This window comes from Parathielavia appendiculata (genome assembly GCF_033297405.1).
Source record: "Parathielavia appendiculata strain CBS 731.68 unplaced genomic scaffold N657scaffold_2, whole genome shotgun sequence".
NCBI classification, from domain to species: Eukaryota; Fungi; Ascomycota; class Sordariomycetes; order Sordariales; family Chaetomiaceae; genus Parathielavia; species Parathielavia appendiculata.
The window spans coordinates 3,381,929-3,405,647 of NW_026944221.1; the positions used below are offsets into that span (position 1 = coordinate 3,381,929).

At 56.0% G+C, this 23,719-nt stretch overlaps 8 protein-coding genes across 8 annotated transcripts; 5 read left to right on the forward strand and 3 right to left on the reverse strand.

Moving 5' to 3' along the window:
- Positions 1-14: 14 nt before the first annotated feature.
- Positions 15-1,514, reverse strand: N657DRAFT_653990 (uncharacterized protein; the record flags this gene model as incomplete). The annotated part of the gene is made up of 1 exon (XM_062794465.1): positions 15-1,514. One exon carries the CDS (start codon positions 1,512-1,514, stop codon positions 15-17), a length of 1,500 nt encoding a protein of 499 aa, XP_062651658.1.
- Positions 1,515-2,347: 833 nt separating this feature from the next.
- Positions 2,348-4,483, reverse strand: N657DRAFT_234219 (uncharacterized protein). The gene is made up of 6 exons (XM_062786337.1): positions 4,025-4,483; positions 3,580-3,851; positions 3,363-3,511; positions 3,070-3,313; positions 2,582-3,015; positions 2,348-2,520 (listed from the first exon to the last, which is right to left on the reverse strand). Exons 1-6 carry the CDS (start codon positions 4,308-4,310, stop codon positions 2,451-2,453), a joined length of 1,455 nt encoding a protein of 484 aa, XP_062651659.1. The 5' UTR covers positions 4,311-4,483; the 3' UTR covers positions 2,348-2,450.
- Positions 4,484-5,300: 817 nt separating this feature from the next.
- Positions 5,301-8,384, forward strand: N657DRAFT_566291 (uncharacterized protein; the record flags this gene model as incomplete). Its single annotated transcript, XM_062788419.1, has 2 exons — positions 5,301-5,587; positions 5,639-8,384. 2 exons carry the CDS (start codon positions 5,301-5,303, stop codon positions 8,382-8,384), a joined length of 3,033 nt encoding a protein of 1,010 aa, XP_062651660.1.
- Positions 8,385-10,851: 2,467 nt separating this feature from the next.
- N657DRAFT_566519 (uncharacterized protein) lies at positions 10,852-12,300 on the forward strand (the record flags this gene model as incomplete). The annotated part of the gene is made up of 2 exons (XM_062788434.1): positions 10,852-11,173; positions 11,234-12,300. 2 exons carry the CDS (start codon positions 10,852-10,854, stop codon positions 12,298-12,300), a joined length of 1,389 nt encoding a protein of 462 aa, XP_062651661.1.
- A 1,012-nt stretch (positions 12,301-13,312) lies between these two features.
- N657DRAFT_234203 (phosphoribosyl pyrophosphokinase) lies at positions 13,313-15,625 on the forward strand. The gene is made up of 3 exons (XM_062786336.1): positions 13,313-14,644; positions 14,704-14,862; positions 14,921-15,625. The coding sequence occupies exons 1-3, from the start codon at positions 13,699-13,701 to the stop codon at positions 15,298-15,300; spliced, it is 1,485 nt and encodes a 494-aa protein (XP_062651662.1). The 5' UTR covers positions 13,313-13,698; the 3' UTR covers positions 15,301-15,625.
- A 1,944-nt stretch (positions 15,626-17,569) lies between these two features.
- Positions 17,570-18,217, forward strand: N657DRAFT_234493 (uncharacterized protein). The gene is made up of 3 exons (XM_062786338.1): positions 17,570-17,974; positions 18,058-18,148; positions 18,205-18,217. The coding sequence occupies exons 1-2, from the start codon at positions 17,709-17,711 to the stop codon at positions 18,071-18,073; spliced, it is 282 nt and encodes a 93-aa protein (XP_062651663.1). The 5' UTR covers positions 17,570-17,708; the 3' UTR covers positions 18,074-18,148; positions 18,205-18,217.
- A 286-nt stretch (positions 18,218-18,503) lies between these two features.
- Positions 18,504-20,728, forward strand: N657DRAFT_653998 (WD40 repeat-like protein; the record flags this gene model as incomplete). The annotated part of the gene is made up of 2 exons (XM_062794466.1): positions 18,504-19,433; positions 20,720-20,728. The coding sequence occupies 2 exons, from the start codon at positions 18,504-18,506 to the stop codon at positions 20,726-20,728; spliced, it is 939 nt and encodes a 312-aa protein (XP_062651664.1).
- Positions 20,729-21,230: 502 nt separating this feature from the next.
- On the reverse strand, positions 21,231-23,382 carry N657DRAFT_234516 (uncharacterized protein). The gene is made up of 3 exons (XM_062786339.1): positions 23,294-23,382; positions 23,017-23,153; positions 21,231-22,962 (listed from the first exon to the last, which is right to left on the reverse strand). The coding sequence occupies exons 2-3, from the start codon at positions 23,070-23,072 to the stop codon at positions 21,375-21,377; spliced, it is 1,644 nt and encodes a 547-aa protein (XP_062651665.1). The 5' UTR covers positions 23,073-23,153; positions 23,294-23,382; the 3' UTR covers positions 21,231-21,374.
- Between the last annotated feature and the right edge of the window lie 337 nt (positions 23,383-23,719).

Below are 23,719 nucleotides of genomic sequence, written 5' to 3' on the forward strand. Positions count from 1 at the left end.
TACGGAAATTGGTATCAACTAAAGTGAGGCAACCGCGCAGGCACAAAGGTGCTCTCGCGGGGAGCTGCGTCGGGTTTAATCGGTGGTGACGGTGTCGGTTTTGGCGTTGTTGCAGGAGGGGGCTTCGGTTCCTCCACGTCTTCTAATTCCCCGTCGCTGGGAGCTCGGGGAATCGGCCTCTCCGTGGAGATATCCTCAGGTATACCTTCACCGTAGCCATCATTTGCCTCATCACGCGTCCCAGACGCGGGGGGTTCGTTCTTGCTCAGCCCTCGCTCCATCGCCAACTGCGACGCAGCCTTCCGCCTCCGCTCAATTTCTTCGCGTTCTTCTTTCTCCGCTTGCTCCTCTTCCCGCCGGAGATCATCCAACGAAGGAACGGGTACCAAATCGCCCTCTTCCCGGAAGGATACCGGATAGCTGCCGCTATTATACTCGTCCGGCGTGTCCGTAGACGATATAGTAGTTTGTGACACCGTCCTTGACAAGCCTTTGCCGCTGTCAGCCGGCCGCTTGCCCTTGCTGCTTCGTGTTCTGGTGCTGCCCCGGTCGTCAACTCGTTCCAAGGCCACCGCAAACTCGTCGCCCAGCGGCACGGCGTCCTCGTCCCCTTCTTCATCACTCGGGAACAGATCACCCCTGGATCGGTACGAGCTCGAAGTGTCTCCCGAATGCCCCGAATGCGTTGTATCACTCCTCGGCCTCTGCCCCTGACGCCTCCGGTCGCCTTCACCATTGATGCCCAACAACGGCTCGTTCTCATGCTCTTCTCCAGTACCGCCTTCACCATGATGGCCCATTCCCACTCCGCCTCCAGCGCCCGGATGTTCCTTCAAATTCGCTGCAGACGGCTTATACCTCAGACTCCCCACAATCTTGAACGGCAACCTCCCTAGAAACCCCAGCGGCGCCGTCCTCGGAATGACATTCGGATCCTCCTCTCCCGACACCTTCCTCCTCCCCCCGACGCCTCTCGTTCCATAACTCATCCCCCTCTTCCTCCTGGGCTGATCCACCAACACATCACCGGTCCCGCTGGCCCCAACCCCTCCGTACCTCCTCCCTCCGGGCCCAGTCCCAGCAAGCAACCGATCCCAATCCTCCGCCCTCGCCCCCCACCCGCCCAGCAAACCCCTCCTCCCACTACCACTACCACCAAGACCCTCCCCATCCGCCTCATCATCCCCATTCCCCGCCGCGCCAAATTCCTCAGCAGCAAAATCGTCCTCCCAATCATCATAAAAGTCGAAGTTGTACTCCACCCTGCTGGCACGCACCCTCCTTCCGCGCGCGCCGCGCTCCCGCTCCCTCGCCCGCCGCGCCCGCTCGTCGCGGTTGCCTAGGCACACGGCCGTGCACGAGTCGACGGCAGACGAGACACCAGACAAGCAAGGGGTGATGTAGCTGTGGCCAAACGCCCAGATGCCGGCGGCCGCGTCCGAGGTGACGGCCTCGGTGGTGTGCGAGAGTTGGTTCCATGTTTGGCGGAGGCGGGGGTCTTGTATGAAAGCCATGTCTTCCTCTTCTTTCCCTTCTCTTTTGTTATGGTTGGCTGAGGTTGTGTTTAGGTCCGGTCGGGTCGGGTGCGTTGGGCGCGTGGTTTGATTTGGTTGCTGGGATGTAGCAGACGGTCAAGAGGACCGCAAAGAAATGAGGGTTGCAGTGGTTGACGGAGGGGTGACGGCGTTCAATGCCGACGGGCCTTCGTGCGCAAGAATGGACGAAGGTCGGCAGGTGGTTGTAAGTCAGGGACTGTAGTCTCGGCGTACAATGGGTTTCAGCATTGGCCGAAGACAAGGGCGACGAGTGCCCGCTCAATGGATTGGAATGCAGCGAGTAATGACAGTTGCGTTTTCGGCGGATGGATGATGTCGACGTAGTAATATTTGGGAAGCGGGCATTGACTTTCTGTGGCACGAAAATCGCGGGGTATTATGAGAAGCAATCCACGCGCAGATTCGGCCGTCAGATGCTGCGTTGCCAGCGATTTTGTTTCAGGGCGGTCGCATTCTTGGATGTGGACGGCAAGGCTGGGTCATGGGCTGCGCCGTTTGGAGTACGACAACGGTCCGCGGTCAAGTGGTGGAAGCATGGATTTGGCACAATACCTACAGTACCAGTACCTTGCATGTCTTCTGTACGGATACGGATAGAAGGTACTCAATCGCTTGGAGAGGGTGTTCCGAACATCCGGGTGATAAACCTCGATAACTACGTAACTCCACTGCTCCGGCTTGACTCGTAAAAGCGAGCAGGTTTGCTTGAACTGATGAACGCCAATTAGCACCGCCAATTGCATACCTCGCGGAGATGGAATAGTCCAGACGCAACGGTTACTTTCATAAAATCAGCCCAACAACAAAGGTCAAGAACCGTACGCCAGAGAACGAGGGAGATGCAGGGTGTACATTGTACTGAATCACGCTATGTAGCGGGGATACCCAATCCTTTCAACAGAGCGTTGTCGACCCGGCGGATAGTAGCGTCACGGGCCTGGGCGAGTACCATGCGCGTCCACGTCTAACGGTGGCCATTAGTAGTTGCGGCCGCAGGCGCGGGAGGCGGTCGTTCGGGCCCGTACGGCTGAGGCTGCTGCGGGTGGTGGAGCTCGTCCTCGGTCTCGTCGTCGTACTCATCGCCATCTTCACTACCCTCCTCATCCTCGCCTTCGTCGTACTCATCGTCCTCGTACTCGCTCTCGTCCCCGTCCAGGTCTCCCTCCGTGTACCCGCTCTCAACTTGGCCCGTCAGTCCCTGCGGGATACCCCGGCCCTGCTGCTGCATTTGCTTGATGATGCCGTTGAGCTTCTCCAGCTTCTTCTTCAGCTCGTCGATTTCGGCCAAGTTTTTGTTCCTCTCCTCTGCCATTTTGAGGATGTTCCCGTTCACCTGGTCGTGCTTTCGCTTAAGGTTCTCGTTCTCTCGTTCCAGGCGCTTCGTCTTCTTTGACATGTCCTCCATCTCCTTCCGAAAAGTCATGAACAGGTCGTTGCTGTTATTTAGCGTGTCCTCGACCTGTGCCCGCGCGTCAGTCTTCACGCTGGACCCAGGAGCTGCCAAGGAACAGACCTGTTTGAACTTGTCTACGTAGACGTTGAGTTGTTGCCTCAATTCCGTCTCCGTCTTGGAAAAGGTCTGCACCTGCGCATTGAGTTGCCTCGAGCGCGCGGTTTCCGCTTCGTAGTTTTTCTTCTCACGCTCGTACCGCGCCAGGTTGTACTGCACCTCGAGTTCCTTGGTCCGCATCTGTGAGTGAAAGTGCAGCTCCCGCAACTCGTACTGGTCGATGAAGGATTTGAACCGCTGGCGGAACCTGGAAAACAGTGAGCCCAATAGCCAAGCAGTATGCAGGCTAAACGTACAATTCCTCCACCTTCATGTCGACCACCTGTTTCCGAGGATTGTCCTTTTCCTCCTGGTAGTCGTCCATTCTCCGAAGAAGACCCGAGTATCTCTCGTCCCAGGTATTTTGGCTTCTAACCTGCGTATCGGAAAGGGTCTTGTTTTCGTTCTGCCCGAGCAGGTCCATCAGCACACGCCGTCCCCAAACCCAGCTACTTTTAGCAAAAAAAGGCACACCTTCAACTTGTTGTTTTCCTTCTGCAGCTCCCGGCAGAGCTTCTCCAACTTCTCCTTAAGAGAGACCGTCTTGTTGAGCTCATTCCTGCTGTTGTCCTTGTCCTTTTGCAGTTGATCCCCCCGTTTCTTGTTCTTGATGCTTTCGCGCTCATGCCGCTTCATCTCGGACAATAGATCGGAACATCGTTTCGTGAGGTGTTCGATCTTTTGAATATCGCTCATTTTGGACGTCTGCGAATGCAGCTCCCGGTTTGCCTTCCTGACTTCCCGCTCTGCAACCCAATCAGCCGTCACGGTCACAATGGACACTCAGGTCGCCACTGGAGTCCCTCCGGGTCGGATCGATGACATTCAGCAACGGCAATATACCGGGCGTTTGCCAGAATTTATCGCCGTGATTGACGTGCTCTGTCCATCTGCACAGGATTGGGGCGCAGGTACGCACCAATTTCAGCCTCCTGGTCCTTCTCCCCGGCTGCATCCAACTCCAGCTGCGAGATCCGTTGCGCTATTAACTTGGACGCTTCGGTCGGCTCTGGCGCCTTCTTCTGCTTCCCCTTCTTTCCGGAAACGGCGGCCGCCGGCGGCGCCGGGTTCTGTCGGCTGTCATGATTGGCAGCGGGATTCCCGGGCGCTTGAGCTGCGTCAGACGTCGGCTGGTTCAAGGCCACGGGTGTGGCGGGTCGGGGGGCTGCAGCTGGAGAAGCCATCGTGGGGTTGGCATCTGACATGAAGGGATGCGGTCAACGCAGCCGTGAGCAATATCCCGGGCCGATACGAGATTCACAGCCCCAGGGCTCCGAGCCGTGGCAACGTTCGGTCGCCTCGGGCAGGATTCGCTTGCTTCGAGCTCGAAGATTGGGGTCGGCAGGCCGGGTAATCAATCAGAGCGAGCAGGGAAACAACTTGTGTCCGGATGAACAAGAGGGACCGCAATGCACGTGTACACTGCACTGATGTTCTGGAGAGAATAAGAGCGTCTAGACGATAAAATCTGGTTACATCCGTGGAGCGTGCACTGCTGTGCCGTTCGCGGCCGAGCAGAGGCCCGAGAATAATGCGGAGGGTGCCGGAGGGATGTTCGGATGCTGGCGGTTGAGCAGACGAGCAACTGCAGAGATTGCTCCTCGTCTCCAGAATGTCGTCGCAAAACGCATTAGCCTCGCCCACTCCTCAGCCCCGGGAAGCATGGAACTGCTACTAAAACTCGATTGTGGAGCACCAATTCGCCTGAATGACAAGCTATCGGGCGTTAACCCGCTCCCGGCTCAATGGGTGCCCACTGACTACCCGGCAGGCAATTGGCGGTCAGGGACAATATGGAGTACCTCGGAATCACTGCGATTTCCATCTGGATGCTTGTATTCCTTAACGTGCCTGCCCACTTTTCCGTTCCTGGGACCCATACGGATGTCTCTATCAAAAGTTGTACCACACCGCCTATTTAGTTTACTGGCCATAGGAGAGTTCTCTGCCAAGCAGAACCACTGTGATTTAAGGCGGTGAAGCAAGACTTTTGGTAGGGACCTCCGTACTTCGGTCTCTTTCGATCCCGTCTCCACTGCCTTTCGTCGGTGGGATGCAAGTTTTCTACTTGACGAGCGCCATCCTCAACAAGGCAAGAACGCCACAGCTCCATGCCAACGCAGCTCAAGCCGCATCGACTCGGCTTCGTGACGGGTTCTTAGCTTTCCCTTCGCCGCGTTACTGCCACCAGAACAATGCTCCGTGGCACGGCCAAACGGGCCGCGAGAGCTGCGACCGACCTGTCGCAGTTGCCCAAGGTCGGCGAGAAGCTCCATGGCTTCACCCTCCTGCGAACAAAGCATGTCCCAGAGCTCGAGTTGACGGCGCTGCATCTGCGGCACGACAAAACGGGCGCCGAGCACCTCCATATTGCGCGCGATGACAGCAACAATGTCTTCTCAATCGGCTTCAAGACGAATCCCCCAGACGACACGGGTGTCCCACACATCTTGGAGCATACTACGCTCTGTGGCAGTGAGAAGTGTGTTGACCGTCCACTATCCCTCGTTCTGGGCTATGCTAATTAGCTTAGGTATCCGATCCGTGATCCATTCTTCAAGATGTTGCCGCGCACCCTGTCCAACTTCATGAATGCATTTACCGCCTCAGATCACACCTTCTATCCATTCGCCACCACCAACGCCCGGGATTTCAAAAACCTCATGTCCGTGTACCTCGACGCGACGCTCCGCCCGTTGCTCAAACAATCCGACTTTACCCAGGAGGGATGGCGCATTGGCCCGGAGAACCCCCAAGCTCTTGCCGCCGGGGCTGAGGTCAAACCCGAGGACCGGAAGCTCGTCTTCAAGGGCGTCGTCTACAACGAAATGAAGGGCCAAATGTCGGACGCCGGCTACCTGTTCTACATCCGATTTCAGGACCACATCTTCCCAGACATCAACAACTCGGGCGGCGATCCCCAGAAGATCACGGACCTGACGTACGAGCAGCTCAAGAAATTTCATGCCGAGCACTACCACCCGAGCAACGCCAAGGTTTTCACTTATGGTGACATGCCGCTGGCAGATCATCTACGGGAAATTGACGCTCAGCTTGGCGCCTTTGAGAGAATTAAGAGTGGCATGACCATCCATCGTCCTATCGATCTCAGCAGCGGCCCAAGGGAGGTCCGACTGCAAGGGCCCGTTGACCCCATGGTGGATTTGAATAAGCAGTTCAAGACCTCGGTATCGTGGGTTCTTGGGGATACGTCAAATGTTGTCGAATCATTCTCCTTGGCCTTAATCTCCGCCCTTCTGATGGATGGCTACGGTTCACCCCTGTACAAAGGGCTCATCGAGACTGGTCTTGGGACAGACTGGAGTCCCAACTCAGGTTATGACAGTTCAGGAAGGGTTGGGATATTCTCGATTGGCCTGACAGGCGTGCAAGAGGCGGACGTGATCAAGTTGAAACCCACCCTTCAAGACATCCTTCGCAGTGTGCGGGAGAAGGGGTTTGAGCGATCCAAGATCGATGGTTATCTGCATCAGCTCGAGCTGAGCCTCAAGCACAAGACTGCCAATTTTGGTATGTCTCTGCTGCACCGGCTGAAGCCGAAATGGTTCACGGGCGTCGATCCGTTTGACTCGCTTGCGTGGAACGACACGCTCGCTGCTTTCGAGGCGGAATATGTCAAGGGAGGCTATCTCGAGGGATTGATTGATAAGTACCTGTTGAACGACAACACACTGACGTTTACCATGGCTCCGTCTGCCGAGTTCGTGCAGGACCTTGCGAAGGAGGAGGAGGCCCGCCTCGAATCCAAGATATCTAAGGCCGTCGAGATTGCAGGCGGGGAGGAGAAGGCCCGTGCCGTGCTTGAGGCGCAGGAGTTGGCGCTGTTGGCGGAACAGGCCAAGTCTAACACGGAAGACTTGAGTTGCCTACCCAGCGTTCATGTCCAAGACATTCCGCGCCAGAAGGAGCCGGTGGCTTTGCAGATCGAGACTGTGGGCGGAGTAAAGCTCCAGCTGCGCGAAGCGCCAACCAACGGCTTGACTTACTTCCGGGCTATCAACACGTTGGAGAACCTGCCGGACGAACTACGATCCCTAATCCCCCTATTCACCGATTCCATCATGCGCCTTGGCACCAAGGACATGACCATGGAGCAACTTGAAGATCTCATCAAGCTCAAAACTGGCGGCGTGTCCGTCAGCTACCACTCGGCATCTCAGCCGACAGACTTTACGCAGGCGAAGGAAAGTCTCGTCTTTTCTGGGATGGCCCTAGACCGCAACGTGCCGGTCATGTTTGACCTTCTGCGCAAGCTGATCGTCGACACAAACTTTGACAGTCCAGATGCTGCTCAGCAAATCCGCCAGCTTTTGCAGGCCGCAGCAGACGGTGTTGTCAACGATATCGCCTCATCGGGACACGCCTATGCTCGGAGGGCTGCGGAAGCCGGCCTGACATGGGACGCGTTTCTGAGAGAGCAAGTTAGCGGCCTGTCTCAGGTGAAGCTGGTGACTAGTCTGGCGAGCCGCCAAGAATCCGACCGGCTGGAGGATGTCATCGCCAAGCTCAAACTCATTCAGCAGTTTGCTTTCGCGGGTACTATTCGCGCCGCCATCACATGCGACAGCGAGAGCGTTGCCAGCAATACGGGCGCCGTGACCAGATTCTTGGACTCGCTTCCCTCCCACAAGGTCAATTTCCCGGCGCGCCAGAACCGGGAGTTTGGGAGGAACATCAAGTCCTTCTACCCCCTGCCGTACCAAGTATATTATGGTGCCCTTGCTCTGCCGACCGTATCTTACACCTCACCTGACGGTGCCCCTCTTCAAATTCTCGCCTCTCTTCTGACCCACAAGCACCTGCACCACGAGATCCGCGAGAAGGGCGGTGCCTATGGAGGTGGTGCATACTCTCGCGCCGTCGACGGCATCTTTGGCTTCTACTCGTACCGCGACCCTAACCCGCTTAACACGATCAAGATTATGCGGAGCGCCGGCCAGTGGGCTGTTGACAAGAAGTGGTCCGATAGGGACCTCGAAGACGCCAAGATTTCTGTATTCCAAGGCCTCGATGCCCCTCGGGCGGTCAACGAAGAGGGCATGAGTAACTTCGTTTACGGAATTACAGAAGAGATGAAGCAGAGACGCCGAGAACAACTGCTCGATGTCACCAAGGATCAGGTCCGGGAAGTTGCGCAAAAGTACATCGTCAACGCACTGAAGAAAGAGGCTGAACGCCTGGTTTTCCTGGGCGAGAAGCGCGACTTCGTTGACAGGTCTTGGACCGTCAAAGAAATGGACATCAACGGGTCTTCTTAACCTCACGCTTGGACCCGAAGGCAACCTAGACGGCCAGCGGCGATGTATTCTTAAGAATTTGTACAACATATCGCTGATACCCTTCTCTAATACGCAGGCACGCCATCTGCTCGAATTTTGCAGCACTGCCACAATAGCGAGAGCATTTGCCTTCAAGAGTGACTCATCGAGATCATCGAGCCCTTCCTACCCAGCATCTTCACCCCGTTCTCTTTCCTCTCCATACCAGCGTTTGGATACGATACGTCTCAATGCTCGACGCTATAGCTTTGAGACCACTGCGCGACGCGAGATCAAGACACCAGGTGCCAAACTTTCGAACTGGTTCTGGGCTCGTTCTCTCAGAGCCGCCTTCCACAGCTTTGGACTTGCGGACTAAAGAACAGAGTACATGCTTGCTTGTTGTTACCTGATATATTGAGTTGACATGCGTACTCATCTAGGTACTGTACATGCACTGCTCGCGGATCCGCGGTTTAAGTTTGAGGAGCTGCTGATCGAGCTGCCGCGACGAGGAAACTTGGTGGCCTTGGCTCTCACGGATGCCGATATGGCGCAGGGACATCCAAGATCAAAGTTCCCTCGCAAGGTCTGGTGGCAGCCAGATACGGCAGACGAGCTGCATGTGCGTGCCGTTTAAACTAGGCGTTTACGCGGTTTTGGTGAGCGATTTGCGCAGGTCACGTAGCCCTGCATCTCACGGCAACGAGCCGCGGCGTGCATCAGACCCGTACGGAAACGAATGAACACAAGCGCGCATCAATACAGCTAACTGGAGGAGTTGACGATCCCTCTTTCAATGGTTAATGCCGCTGCGCACGCCTACACCGTTACGAGTCAACCTGGACAAGGACTCAGGTTGATGTCGAGCCTTTGTTGTTGGTGCGCGATTTTTATCATTGACGCATAAGCCGTCGACCTCTCGAAACCGTCGGCTACATGGTATTGTGACGGACCTGGACCGGCAACCAAACGACCCCTCACCCTCGGGCGAAATCGATATGTCGTTACCGGTGTTTGATGGGGGGATGGTCGGATGAATCCTGCATTCCGCTTTTAGGCCCGCTGGCGCTGACCACAAGTTGCGGTGTGAAACGGCTGACCATATCCGTTGGCCGGTCTTAGCAACCACGACTCGAGAGCGGAGGAGCCGGCGGCCTCATTAGCGAGCAAGAGGGTCGTTGGTCGTTCGTCAAACCCGTATCCGGCCGAATATCCCAGCAAATAAAAGCTCGCTGCCGGCAGGCAGTCCCTGGATTGAGGTTAAGTTCGGCTTCGATCTCAGGTCTCCCGAATCCCATGCACATGTGCTGTGTAAAGGTACCTTGTAGTTTGGTACGTCACCAGTAAGAAATCAGAACTTAGGTACCTTCGACAAGCATCTCCTTCTGAATCGCTTCCACCGATGGTTAGCTGGCCACTCCTTCATCGTTATTGCACGTTGATCATGGGTCACGACGGATGCCTCTATGAGATTGTGAATGGCCCGCCGTATCCTTCCGGGCCCTTGGGGTTTTGGTGGTTGTGCACAGGCCATGGATTGAAATCAGGGAAAAAATCGAGCAGAACCCTCCCTGATCCCCACATTTGAATGCACAACCCACTTCCAAACCCCTCCATTAAAAACGAGCTCCAGCCCAGCTTCCAAAACTTCCATCTTTTTCACTCAACGGCTCCTTCCCAACACTTGTCTCACCTCGTCTCACTGTCGGCCCTCGTTCATCCGTGTAACAGCCACTCCATTTGCTGCGCACCAAACTGTAAGTTCTTTTCAATCAAATCACCGGTGTTTTCCTGTTGAGGCTCGTGCAACGTCACTCAAGGCACGACCCGGACTGGCGGAATGGGGGTGCAGCGTGGCGTCGCGTGCAGCTGCTCAACGCAAATGGCGCTGAGGCAGAGACGGCAACAAGCAGCAAGTTGGACCCGGATATGTTAACAATGCTCACATTGCGCTTCAAAGACCGATTTATACCCCCTCGCACCGAGACTGCCTTTGGTCTTTTCAAAGGCACCCCCTCGACAACGGCTTTCTCGGCCGTGACCCTTGTCTCAGACGAAGATTTCAGCCTCCGAAAAACCTTCCATATCATCAACGTCCTCCCGCCACCTGCTGAGGTCGCCTAAGGAAGCCGACATTTCCTTGCTCGACGTCTCCCGCCACCAGAACCCCGAGTTCGACTCCCACAACCAGCTGCCGCATAGGACGAGTTGTGCGGTTCTTCCTCTAACCGAGGAAGAGTCGACGAAGTCTCGTCAGACCGTTCAGGGATCCGTCTGCTTCCGCCATCGACCTCCCTAACACCCGCCCGAGCACCCGTGCTGTATATTCTTACACTCTTGTCTACCGACAAGTCCGATCTCGCGCGTCTCGCCACAACAGCCGACCGCGCCTGTTAACCGGTCCTCACCGTTGAGTTTCCCACACACGTTCATTCGACATATCCCCCTCGCTAAATCTTGGGATATGGTTATGCCAACGGTTGTCACCGATCGATTCACGTCACTTGATTATACCGACTTTACGAATAATCATGTCTTTTTGAAGGGCTGCAACAATGGGTTCTTCGACTACAATCGCCTTGGCAACCATGCCCATCATGAGGGACACAAGATCAGCTCGCCCAAGCAGCTGATTGGCGACGCTCTTCGTGAGCGCGTTGAGGGCATTGACCCTGAGCTTTGCGAGCCCGGCGCGGAGGACACCTTCTTCGTGGCCGATCTCGGCGAGGTTTACCGCCAGCACCTGCGCTGGAAGTTGAATCTGCCGCGCGTCAAGCCGTTCTATGGTAAGGCCTATGCTGATTCTCTGAATCCACGCTAGACAACAGAACTGACATGATTTTCAGCTGTCAAGTGCAATCCGGACACAAAGCTCTTGGGGCTGCTGTCCGCCCTCGGCACCGGTTTCGACTGCGCCTCCAAGGCTGAAATCGAGCAGGTTCTGGGACTAGGAGTGGAACCCTCGCGCATCATCTACGCGCAGCCCTGTAAGACCAATTCGTATGTGCGCTATGTCGCCAGCAAGGGCGTGCGCCAGATGACTTTCGACAACGCCGACGAGCTCCGCAAAATTGCGCGCCTCTACCCGGAGGCCGAGCTCTTCCTGCGGATCCTGACCGACGACTCATCTTCCCTTTGCCGTCTCAGCCTGAAGTTTGGCGCTTCGCTCGACTCGACTGACAGCCTCCTGGCTCTGGCGCGCGATTTGGGTCTCAATGTTGTGGGCGTCAGCTTCCACGTTGGCTCGGGCGCGTCGGACCCCCGCGCGTTCCTGAAGGCGGTCCAAGATGCCCATGTTGTGTTTGGCCAGGCAGCCGTTCACGGGTTCTCGCTCAAGACGCTGGACGTTGGTGGTGGTTTCTGCAGCGACAACACGTTCGAGCAGATGGCCGGCGTGCTTCGTGCCGCGCTCGACGACTACTTCCCGGCCCACTCCGGCGTCAATATCATTGCGGAACCCGGCCGGTACTACGCTTCATCGGCCTTCACCTTGGCCTGCAATGTCATTGCCCGCCGCACCATCGAGGACGTGACGGCTTCCAGTTACATGTTGTACGTCAACGACGGCCTGTACGGCAACTTCAGCAGCATCATGTTCGACCACCAGCACCCCGTGGCCAAGGTGTTGCGCTGCGGCGGCCGCGTCTTGTACAACACGCCGGCTGCCGAGGCGACTGAGGCCGCCGACGGCATTGAGTACAGCATCTGGGGCCCGACGTGTGACGGCATCGACCGCATCACGGAGAGCATCCGGTTCCCGCAGCTGCTGGATGTCGGCGACTGGCTCTATTTTGAGGACATGGGCGCCTACACCATGTGCTCGGCAACCACCTTCAATGGCTTCTCTAACGACCACGATGTCATTTATGTCTGCAGCGAGGAGGGTGCGAAGGCTCTGCTGGGCCTGCACTGAGTCATTGAGGGTTGGAGAGCTTCAGGCTGTTGCGGGGGAGGACTGATAATGCGCCTGGTCTGACTTGACCTTGTCATGACGCCAGGGGTATTTACTTCGCTTCTTTCAGTTGTTTTTAGAGAACAAAATTGGGTTGAGATGGACTTGGTTCCCAGTCGAGAGTCGTTTCAAGGATCAACCATAGAAACGTTTCGTCCGTTCTTGCTCCGTTTTATGGCGATTGCGACTTGCTCGTTTCCATGGCCTGTTTTGTCGAGGATCGTGACTTCCAGCCTGGAGACGCGGCTGGAGTTTGGTAGTTCATGAGATGCACCCAGGCCGCAGTTAATGTAAGTGTGGTCATGGTGTGCAAACAAATCCGATACTGACACAGCACGGGTCAGGGCCAGGCATAATAAGTACACAGCCGGGAGGCCGCCAAAAGGACAATCCCACGGTATGACAAGCCGTGAATGGTCGCCTTGTGTTTCCATTTGTGAAATTTGATGGATTCCCGCGCCGAGCATCTCGGCGAGTCCCGCGCCATTCAACGCCTCACCGGACCATTTACGGATCCTCTCCTTCCATTTCCGGCACCGAGAGACATCGCTCTCCCTGAGCTGCCTTAGCGCCTTCTGCTCATCCATGCGAGCTCGTCGACGCCCATCCTTCTCTGATGAGTGGGTTGCTGCCTTTTCCCTCGTGTGTTTTGATGTCAGTCCCGTATAGGGGGGGTTTTGTGCTTCCTTGCCTTATGGTCCCTTTGTTTGCAGACAATAGAAGAGGACAAAACCTGCCTAGCTGAGACGTTCTTGTGCCTCCCGACTGCTCTTCTTTTCTTTGTACTACCGGCCCGGCACCATCGGGGATTGGGATGCGAACGCCGTGCCACACTACAACTGGCCCATCACTGGCACATTTGTCGTCGTGTGCGCCCCCTCCTTCTTCTCTGCGTCTTGTTTGGCCTGTTTCGGGGTGAAAAGTGTCTTGGTGCCTGATTGGTTTTGATGCTTGGGCCTGGGCCTGGCTTCTGTTCACTCTTGATCTTCCTCGGGGTTTGTTTCGTTCATCACGCTCCTTCGAAACTATCTGAGGTGCCTGGGTCGATTTTAAACGTTTACAAGAACCGCCTAAATTGATCGGGTTGGGCCAAATACTACTTCAATTGTTGCGGCATACCGAATAGCATCCAACGACACACTCAACCACAGCTACGATTGCAGTGCGTCCATGGACGCGGTACCATCCATCCATCCATCCATGCAACCAGCCAGGCATCCTACTACTCCATACCAACCCACCGATCGCACTTGAATTACCATCGACGACAACACCCATCAACCAACCAAAAAACTTATCCTACCCGACCAACGGCCACCCGACGACCAAAGGTTTACATCAGGGTACCTCGATGTCAAGATGGTCCGCAACATCGTCATCCTCTCGGGAACCTCCCACCCGGCCTTCGTCGAATCCATCGCCTCCATTCTCGGCGTCCCGCCGTCGAGCAGAGTGCTGGCCAAGTTCTCGAGCGGGGAGACGCGGTGCGAAATTCGGGACTCGGTGCGTGGCAAGGACGTGTATATTGTGCAGAGCTTCGGGGTCGGACCCTCACCCTCCTCCAGATGCCGCCGCCGTGGTCAGCTCCGGATAGGGGCCGGAAGGGAAGCTGAGGCTCTGACGGGGGATGGTGTTGGTGGTGGTGGTGGTGGCGGTGATGGGGAGGTCGACACTGAAATTGGGGAGGAGGTGAAGGACGCTGAGGTGGCGAAGGAGGAAGGGGTGGAGGAGACGCACACGGTCAACGACTACTTTATCGAGCTGTGCATCATGATCTCGGCCTGCAAGACGGGCAGCGCAAAGAGGGTTACGGCGGTGCTGCCGCTGTTTCCTTACTCGCGTCAGCCGGATTTGCCGTTCTCCCACGTCGGTGCGCCAAGGGTTGGGTTGTGGCATCAGCAGGAGAATGGGAACCGGTGTGGGAAGGTGGATTACATGTTTGAGAGCGTCCCTGTCACGCCGGGGCCGAATATCCCCATGACGGCTGGGCTCGTAAATGCGGGGGTTGACGTGACTGACATGATGGGAGGTGTGGCGTTGGGAAAGGAGACGCAAAGTGCGTCGAAGGAGACAGGGGAGAACGGACGGGCTTCTCCGGTTGCGGGCCACCGCCGGCAGCTGACGGGGAGCTATACCACGCATGACTACGAGAACCCATCGTTGGTTATGGCGCTGCAGGGGCAAAAGCAGTTCATGGCGCAGGCTGGCTCGCTGGTGGCGGATTTGCTGACCTGCGCCGGGGCTGACCGGATCCTCACCTGTGATTTGCACGAGAGTTCCTACCAAGGTTTCTTTGACATTCCAGGTATGCTACCCTCCCCTCAAATGTGTTGCGTAGATCGGCTGCTAATCTCAATGGCCCAGTTGACAACCTCTATGCTCGCCCGCTCCTGCAGCGCTACATCCAGCGAAAGATCCCCAACTACCGCGAGGCAGTCATCGTCAGCCCCGATGCAGGCGGCGCCAAACGCGCCACTGCCATAGCCGACAACCTCGGGCTTGCCTTTGCGCTCATCCACAAAGGTATCCCTGTTTCCTCACTTCGGCTCCCATAACCCTCACTAAGCAACCTCCCCTCCAGAACGCCGCCCGCCCAAAATCTCCGAGACACCTAAAGCAACCATGATGCTCGTCGGTGACGTGGCGTCGCGCGTCTGCATCCTGATCGACGACCTGGTCGACACAGCAAAGACCATCACGAGAGCGGCCAATCTGCTGAAGCGCGAGGGCGCCTTGCAGGTGATTGCGCTGCTGACGCACGGCGTGATGAGCGGCGAAGCGCTCGCGCGCATCAACGCCTCGGCGCTCGAAAGAATCGTCGTGACGAATACCGTTCCGCAGGAGAAGCATCGGGGGTTGTGCCCCAAGTTGGAGGTGCTGGATGTCAGTGGCACATTTGCCGAGGCGATTCGGCGCGTGCATCATGGCGAGAGCGTCAGTATGTTGTTTCAGTATGACTGATCCAACTTGATGATGGAGGCAACTGGGTTGGAGAGAGGTCGGCCTGCGGTATGGGCCAGATATGGAAGAAGAGTGCTCTTTGTAGCCTGTCGGCTTGAGGCTTACCGGGATAGCGAATACGGATGGGACAGAGATGTCGGATGTTGCCGTGTTCTTTGTTACCCGGGATATCGGGGAAGGAGATTGTCTGGTCTGGAATACGATAATACGGAGAGGTATTCCGGCCAGAGTTTATAATACCCCCGCTTCAAAAAGACATCCCGAAGCCCTCAAGGTCAGATCGAGCACGTCGCTTGAGCAGCTCCTAGTCTCTGGCTTCATGACATGCCCTCATTTACTGCCTATGAGACATATGCATTGGCTCCCACTAGAGAGACGGACCCGTCTCTCTAGTGGGAGCCGTATGCATTGGATGGATGTGTCAGCAGCGCCTGTGGCTGTGTTTCTGTAGTGGAAATGACCCAGGCGGCTTCAGAAACTTGGCGAATAAATGGCCGCTAGAAGCGTGAGGCAGAGATCATGATGCTGAAAAAGGATCTGCTAGGAGCAGAGATGGGACCAGGCCATGACGTTGCGCAAGTAAATGGTGAATGGATCAAGTTTGCCAAGGCCGGGTGACAGATGAACTGCCGCCGACTCCTGCGCTTCATCAATGCAGCCATGTATGTACCGATATAGAGTGCCTAGAATGGAGCGATGTGTTCTGCATGGTGAGATGATCAAACACAAGGATCGATCCTGCGTCGCTATAGAGGCACTGAAGCACAATGAGGATTGAGTCTCGCAACTCGGCTTCTCTGCTGCGAATGGTCTGCCCTCCAAAATGTCGTAGCTCAGGTTGGCTGAGAACAGGAAGAGATGCAGGGCTCTCATTCAACGCGAAACGACGCGGGACAAGTACGACAGAGCGTGTTGATTGGTCAAGTTCTTGCTGCAGGTAGTGCAGCCTGCCAAGCATTTATTTTCAGCCATTCAAACGGATCCCCCACACGCCCCCCACCGTGACTCTCATGCATACAAGCCATCAAAACAACAACAAAAGTTAAAGAGAGACGAACCAGAAAGGGGGGGTTGTATGCGCGACGATGACCAGGTTGTGTGGCGTCAAATTCATCTCGTACATCAATCGCTCATCATGCTAGAGGAAGATTTAATGAAGATATGCCCATCTTTCTTAAACGCGCCTACACGGTAGACCAAGTTGTCCGTCTCGTTGTTCTGCAAGTCGGCAAAGCGAAGCCAAGTTGGGGTGGATGTCCCACAACCCAACCTCTGAGGCCAGGAGGTTGGGCAACGGCACCGTTGTGCTTGGAGTCGGGAGTTACCACTTATCGGCTAGCTACTATGTATATTGACTTGCTGCTGCAAAGCGATATCTTTGCTATTAGCGATTCAGACGATCCGGCTCAAGAACACTCTAACCGGCACTGTCCTGGAGGTACAGTACTATGTAGAGAGATGAAAACACCACGCATAGCATCTTGAACGCGGCTGGAATTGACATGACAGTTACCCGCCCACCGCGGCTGCAACGCCAAGCGGCTAGTGGATGTTTTGATGGACCGTGCATCCTGGGATGGGCGAATGACGGCGGAGCGCGTCTGCGTGCCAATGTAATCTTGAAATTACCGTTGGGACGTTGAAATGACTCCTCAGGATGGTAGAATTTATGGCACAATAGGATTCACACGGCGGTAATTACTGTCAGATAATAGGAACAAACAACAGCAGTCGCGGTAGGACTGGACCACGCTAGCCAAGCCTACCAATACGCAGGGGTGGTAGTACCCTCCATGACCCTTCCAACCTCATTCCTTCTCTCAACCACACCTTTCTTCGCCTTGCCACACCATCACCACCATCATCGTCGATATCTCGCATTCCCCGCTCTCCAGGTTTCCGACCCAACATACTCGAGATACGGCACTCCTGAGATGGATTCCTGACCTCCGGAGCCTCCTATCGACCTAACCGCTTGGGCCACTGCCCGGTGCTCTGTTGCCCCGCCATCGACCCAACGACGTTAACGAGCCCAACCGGTTGTGCGCGCCATTCTTCACCTGCGTCGCGTCGCTGCGCCGACCAGTTTACCCGCTTTACAAACGGCAACGCAAGCTCAGGAGGCGCCATTGTCCAATTTATCCTGCGACGACATCAAGCCAGCAGCACACTCCTTTTGGAGGATCGAGTCTCGCATTTGAGCTATTCGGAACAGAACAGAGGTCATATTGCTTGAGAGTTCACGATCATTAAAGCGCTCTACGTGTTTCAATAATTAGCGCACAACCTCCTGCCGTCCACACGATACCGGAAAACAGCACGCGACCTCCGCGGCACAACATTTTGTCGCATGGTCGCTCGCCTTGCAAACATCGACCTCTAAATATCCTGTCTTCATTTTCTCTAGAATGGCCTTCAACATTGCGACGGACGGCGATCCCTCCAAAGCTATGGCAGCGGCGGGGCCATCCAGCACAAGATTCAGCCATCCTTCTGCATCAAGACCCCCTTCTGGCCTGTTGCCTTACGATGCACCTTCTTCCAGAGGCTGCACAACCATTGGCCAGCTTCGCCCGACAGCGGCCGAGCACGCCTACGATGCTTCTACCAGCGCCTCGCGAGATAGCCTTCAGGGGACCCCGCGTAGGAAACGGCAGAGGATAGATGCTGACCGGTATGTCAAGCGCTTCTCTTCTGCACCAAGTTTGCTAACTCGTACTCAGATTCATTCCGGCCCGGTCCGGCCGGGATCTGCAGTCTGAATTTCACTTGATCCCACCGCCACCGCGACCGACGCCCGAAAGAGGGAGACCGAGGAGTCCGCCAAGGGGCTATCGCTCCCAGAGGAGTAAGCCTGTCTTTAACCAAGTCGCTTTGCCAAGACGTCCCTGACACCCTTGATAGGTGAAGAAGCGGATGAGACCTTCCAGGAACTTCTACGAGCAGAGATTTTTGGGGATGATAGTGTGCCTCAAGCCTCGCCAAGGTGGACGTCAGATGACCACATGCGCACACCTCCAAGGAATACACCTTCTCTTCCTGCAACACCGCAAAAGAACCTCTTCTCATACGTCTCTCCTCGCCATCAGCATCTTATCGGTCTTTCCACCCCAAAAAAGACACCACAAAGAGGCCACAGCCTGGTCCCGGACCCTCGCTTAGAAGCCTACAGCACGACTCCGATCTCTTATACGAGTCAGCAGATGCTGCTTGCCCCGCGCCGTCAACATAGAACTGTCGCCAAGGTACCAATCAAGGTCCTGGATGCACCGAATCTGGCCGAGGATTTCTATCTTAACTTGATGGACTGGGGCAGCTCGGATGTGCTGGCCGTTGGCCTTGGCGCCGGCGTCTTCATGTACAATGCGCAAAACGGCAAAGTAGCAAAACTGTGCACACTCGACGACGACAAGGTCACCAGCGTATCCTGGATCCAGAAGGGAACCCACATTGCCGTTGGAACCAAGAAGGGGCTGGTGCAGATATGGGATGCTCAAAAGTTCAAGCGACTCCGGACTATGACGGGCCACACTGCCCGTGTCGGCTCGCTAGCCTGGAACGCCCACATCCTTTCCACCGGTTCGCGGGACCGATCCATATTACACCGCGACGTCCGGGCGCCGGACCAGTGGGTGAAGCAGCTCCTCGGACACAAGCAGGAAGTCTGCGGCCTGAAGTGGAACTGCCAGGACGGCCAACTAGCCAGCGGGTCAAACGACAACACCGTCCTCGTCTGGGACAAGGTTATGGACCAGAAACCTCTCTGGACCTTCAATGAGCACATCGCTGCCGTTAAGGCGCTTGCCTGGTCGCCCCACCAGCGCGGCCTCCTCGCCTCGGGCGGCGGCACAGCCGACCGCCGCATCATCTTCCACGACACAGTGCGGGGGTCGGTTCGCAACGACATCGACACGGGCAGCCAGGTCTGCAACCTCATGTGGTCCAAGAACTCGAACGAGCTTGTCTCCACGCACGGGTACATACAGAATAACCTGGTCATCTGGAAGTACCCCTCCATGACCCGCGTTGCCAGCCTCACGGGACACACGTATCGCGTACTGTACCTGGCCATGTCGCCGGATGGGACGCAGGTGGTGACCGGCGCGGGGGACGAGACGCTGAGGTTCTGGGAGGTGTTTAAACCCAAGCAGCCAGTTAGGTTGCTGGGTGGGAACGTTGATTTGCCGGTTATTCGGTGATTATGGGAGGGGAGAAGGTGGGTTTAACTTGCATTTACGGGTAGGACTAGGGAAGGGGACACATTTGGCAGTGGCATTCGTGCATGGGATGGGATGGGAAGGAGTTGAGAAGTCGGAAGCGTTCATCGAATTCATCGTCAGCGGACTGAGAGGGGTGCTTAGCGGGAATGCTGGGTTTTGACAATGGGTAGAATAGTGGTTGGGATGGAATCTGGACAGCGAAAGAAATTGGATTCGGGGACAAAATGAAATGGGATGGGATATTTCAGCGGCCTCAATCAGGACATTGTGCTTGTGTGATTGGGACTGATTTGGTATTACGGGTTAAGCGATTGCCGAGCGATGCGCACGGGATGGGCATGACATTGGGCAGCGGGGTTGGTTTGGCATTGCAAGTGTGTTCAGGCTGGTGGTGGTCAGAGGTGTTGGGCGTTGGGGGTCAAGCAACGGATGGTTATGATACGGGCGGTTTGTGTTTATGGCAGCTATTGTCTGAGCTGAGCCTTTGCAATGCCGACTTCTTGACAATCATACATCTTCGATATCTCAAGTTCATTGTTTGGTATCCTCCTTGTTGCAGGTAAGCATCAGGCTCCATACCGCTTGATGCGACTGCGACCTGTTTCCTCAGGAGAGATCCAGCCATCTCTCTGATCATTGGTCTGTTTCGACCTTCCTAAGGACAAAAGTAATTGACTACCCTGGCCAAAGGGGCAGGCGCTGAAAGACATAATTGTGACTGATGCCTGGACACAGTATATCGTTCAGAACGCATAAGTGATGGTGGCCTCGGTGAGGCGGTCAGATGCTCGAATGACGGGAAATATTGCGGTGGTCGGCGTTGGGGCCGACAACATGAAGGCGAGGTGGGTGAATCTGAAACCCAGATCGAGAGACAAGTTGATGGGCACGGGAAGGGTTCTTCCGGTCTGATCCTTCTAGAAACGGCGAGCAAGTCTACGCTGAGAATCCATCTCTGTTCGACGTAGCTCCGTGGCCGACTATCCGCAAGCTTGAGCATAGCCAGGTACACCATTGATCTTAGTAGCCGGGTTGACGGTCGTCGTATAACCCTTAGCCCTTGAAATATCGGCGCCGGTAAGGAAAAGGAAGTAGAGTAGAAGTAAGGGAGAGGAGAGGACCGTAGAAGAAGACTAACACAAGCTTAGACATGACTCTTCGTACCGGGTAGTCTGTCTTGTTTCCTTTCTAAATGCTAGGCTACCTAGGCAACAAACAAACTAGGGTTACACTATACACCCATACTTGGCCAGGGACCGTCTCCGAAACGAATCCGCCACGGTGAAGTTTGTGGGATGAGAGGTGAACATTACCGTGTCGGATTCCCGTCTGACGGGCTGCTCCCCCTTGAGACGACGCTCATTACCAACGGGGTGCTGCTCCCCGACATTGGAGAGGGTTCAGGAGAGGCGGCTGTCAGGGCCGTTGACGACCACCCGAACAAGGACCAAGACACAAGAGCACTGCCATTCAAGAACCTTTCTTATTCAAGGACGGGAGCACAGTCCAGACCAAAGAAAACAAGCCAAGCTGGCTAGAGACAGTACACGCAGGGTATCATAGATAGGTAAATGTGTAAAATCCAGTCATGCCTCAACCAGTTCCCCATTCAGCCTTCACCCTCCCCTCTCCAACACTCTACCAACCTACTCAACCTGGGCCCTCGAATCATGGCATGTAAGGTGTAAAGTAAGAAAACGAGTAGAGGGGCGAAACACACCCCCTGATCATGGCCTCTAGCATCCAGCGCCGCCAAACCAGGAATATCAAGTTGTCCCAGAATCACTCATTATACCCAACATGACCAGAGCAGGAAACTCAGGATATCACTCCCCCAGCAGACAACAGCAACAATCACATTATAGACTCCCCGCTTCCAGCCTTCCTCTCCCTAGCCACATCCCTCGCGCCCCCATCCATATCTGCGCCTGTTGTAATGACCGCCGCCGGCCGCTCATCATTCAACAGCGGGATATTATCCACGCCGCCCCGGGCGCCACCAGCAAAAAACCCATCATCCGACGGTTTCCCCGAGATGGCATCCCCGACTCCCGGCGTCGTCCCGGCGGAGACATCCGCCACGCCGGGCGTCATGGCGCCCTCCTGCGGCCACACATCCGGGCTGTGCTGCCACTTGGCGACCTCGGCCTTCATGGCCTCGAGCTCCTTCTGGAACCGCTTCCCAAACACGTCGATGTAGTAGGTGCTCCCGTTGTACACAGACCACCCGAACACGACAAGCATGAAGAGGGCCGAAGCCCAGCGGCTGTAGAACCATAGCGGGCAGGGCAGCATGGTGAGTACGGCGTACGCGTACTGGATCATCATGAAGGCGGGCTCCTGCAGCGGCTCCGGCAGGGAGAGCACAAACTTGCCGATCCAGACCTTGCTGTACGACCGGCGCAGCCAGGTGAAAGACGTCGGGCGGCCCGCGGCGATCTTCTCGCGGCGGCGGACTGTAATGAAGAAGTAGTAGCTGAGCTGCCAGATGGCGTAGGGGATGGTGGACCAGGCGAGCATGGAGAGGACGTTGGCGTAGGCGGTTGCGGAGCCCGGGGATGACGTCTTGATGGTCCAGATAGCGGGGAAGCGGGCGGCCTGGTAGTCCGGGTCGAGGAGGTGGACGATGCAGTGCAGCGTCGCGCACGGCATGATGTGGATGAATAGAGAGGTGACCTTGTCGAAAGAGTGGAAGACGAGTGAGTTGCGCCACATGATGATGGCGACGGCGTTGTTGCCAAAGGCGAGGCAGTAGACGGCGGTGAAGAGGCGCTTGGACGAGGGGAAGACCCAGATGCTGAGCATGAGGAGGAAGTTGACAAAGTAGCAGAGGTCGGCAAGGAAGTAGTGGTAGCCGCGGCGGTGGTAGGTGTAGAAGCGGATGGGCATGAAGTAGAGAACCTGCATCGTGTACCATAGGTGGAACCACTCCGGGTAGCCGCCGATCAGGTAGCCGCTCACAAAGATATTCATGACGCCGCAGATGAAGGAGATCTTCTCGCGCAACGTGATGACCTTGGTGTCGTTCCAGCGGGCGCCCAACTTCTCGACGCTGGTGCGCATTCGCTTGCGGTAGCGGTCCAGCTGCTCCTCGGCCGACGGCACGCGGCGGCGCCACTCGTCCACCATGCGCTCGCGAGCAATGCGGCTCTTGTTGCCGAGGGCCTCGCGCGACTTGCGCACCTTCTCCGTCTGGGCCGAGATTCCCTTCTGCAGCTTCTCGAGCTGAGTCGACAGAGCGAAATTATCCAGTATGTCGAGCACCGTCAACCGGTCCAGGGGCGGGAACGGGTCCCAGTCCTCCTGATATGAGCTGCTCCCTGAAAACGACGGGTTGCGCGAGTGGCGGAAGCTCTTCGGCCCGGGCGAACCCGGCGTCGTTGGGCCCAGAGTAGGCGTGTCGAGGACATGTTCGTGCAGCGGGTGGTCATCGAGAAGTGTGCTACTCATTTCCGGTGTCAGGATGGCCTCGCTGTCGGTGGAAGTGCCTTCCCACTTGTTGTTCTTGTATGGGATTGATATAGGGTTACTCGTCTTCTCTGGTTCCGTCATTTCGAACGGCCGGGTGTGGCTTGAAACAAGTCCTGGTTGAGCTGGCAAGACTCCTGTTTGGATAATTGAAGCTCGAGAAAGCTGGAAAACGAAGGCGTCAGTAAACCATGGCTGAGATGAAGTCTACGTTCATCAACAACGATAAGGGCAAGCAGGGTGGATAATCATCGTCATTGATGGACAAAGGGCGGTATGGTAACCAGCTGTGGATCTCGACTTACACGGGTCTCCAACACCAGCGACTGAAATGCAGCGTAAGTGCACCGCCAGCCGCGGGGACTTTGAACGACCTTCGGCTATCTTCCGGGTCGAGGTATTCAAGTGTGGTGTTGCAAGGCGGTTGATGTGCTTGTGATGCCTTTTCTCTGGTCTGATAGTGGGTTGTCAAGCAACCTTGGATCTCAAGCTTCGATGGATTATTTGTGTTCTGTGTGCGAAATTCGCGGTCCGAGGTCGATCGAAGGATAAATGCGAAGAAGCTTCAGGTAAGCTGTAGGGGTTGACGCGACGGTGTCACGCTACGTATCAGGATGTTGACATGTGCTTGTGATGCAAGGTAGGGAATCCAGCTGACCGTGAACTGGGACAAAAGGGTGTTGAAGGCTGCAGCTTGAACTGCTCAGTGGCGCCTCAGCAGACCCATGCTA

Bases quoted from the DNA above. Each gene is read 5' to 3' on its own strand.
- N657DRAFT_234219 (XM_062786337.1), bottom strand. From the start codon at position 4,310: ATGTCAGATGCCAACCCCACGATGGCTTCTCCAGCTGCAGCCCCCCGA. The intron at 3,512-3,579 runs GTGTGCCTTTTT...CTGCTCGGGCAG, and splicing joins AGGAAAACAACAAGTTGAAG to AACGAAAACAAGACCCTTTC. The intron at 3,314-3,362 runs GTACGTTTAGCC...ACTGTTTTCCAG, and splicing joins GACATGAAGGTGGAGGAATT to GTTCCGCCAGCGGTTCAAAT.
- N657DRAFT_234203 (XM_062786336.1), top strand. From the start codon at position 13,699: ATGGTCCGCAACATCGTCATCCTCTCGGGAACCTCCCACCCGGCCTTC. The intron at 14,645-14,703 runs GTATGCTACCCT...TCAATGGCCCAG, and splicing joins AGGTTTCTTTGACATTCCAG to TTGACAACCTCTATGCTCGC. The intron at 14,863-14,920 runs GTATCCCTGTTT...CCTCCCCTCCAG, and splicing joins CTTTGCGCTCATCCACAAAG to AACGCCGCCCGCCCAAAATC.
- N657DRAFT_234493 (XM_062786338.1), top strand. From the start codon at position 17,709: ATGGCCTTCAACATTGCGACGGACGGCGATCCCTCCAAAGCTATGGCA.
- N657DRAFT_234516 (XM_062786339.1), bottom strand. From the start codon at position 23,072: ATGACGGAACCAGAGAAGACGAGTAACCCTATATCAATCCCATACAAG. The intron at 22,963-23,016 runs GTGGGAAGGCAC...GGAAATGAGTAG, and splicing joins ATCCCATACAAGAACAACAA to CACACTTCTCGATGACCACC.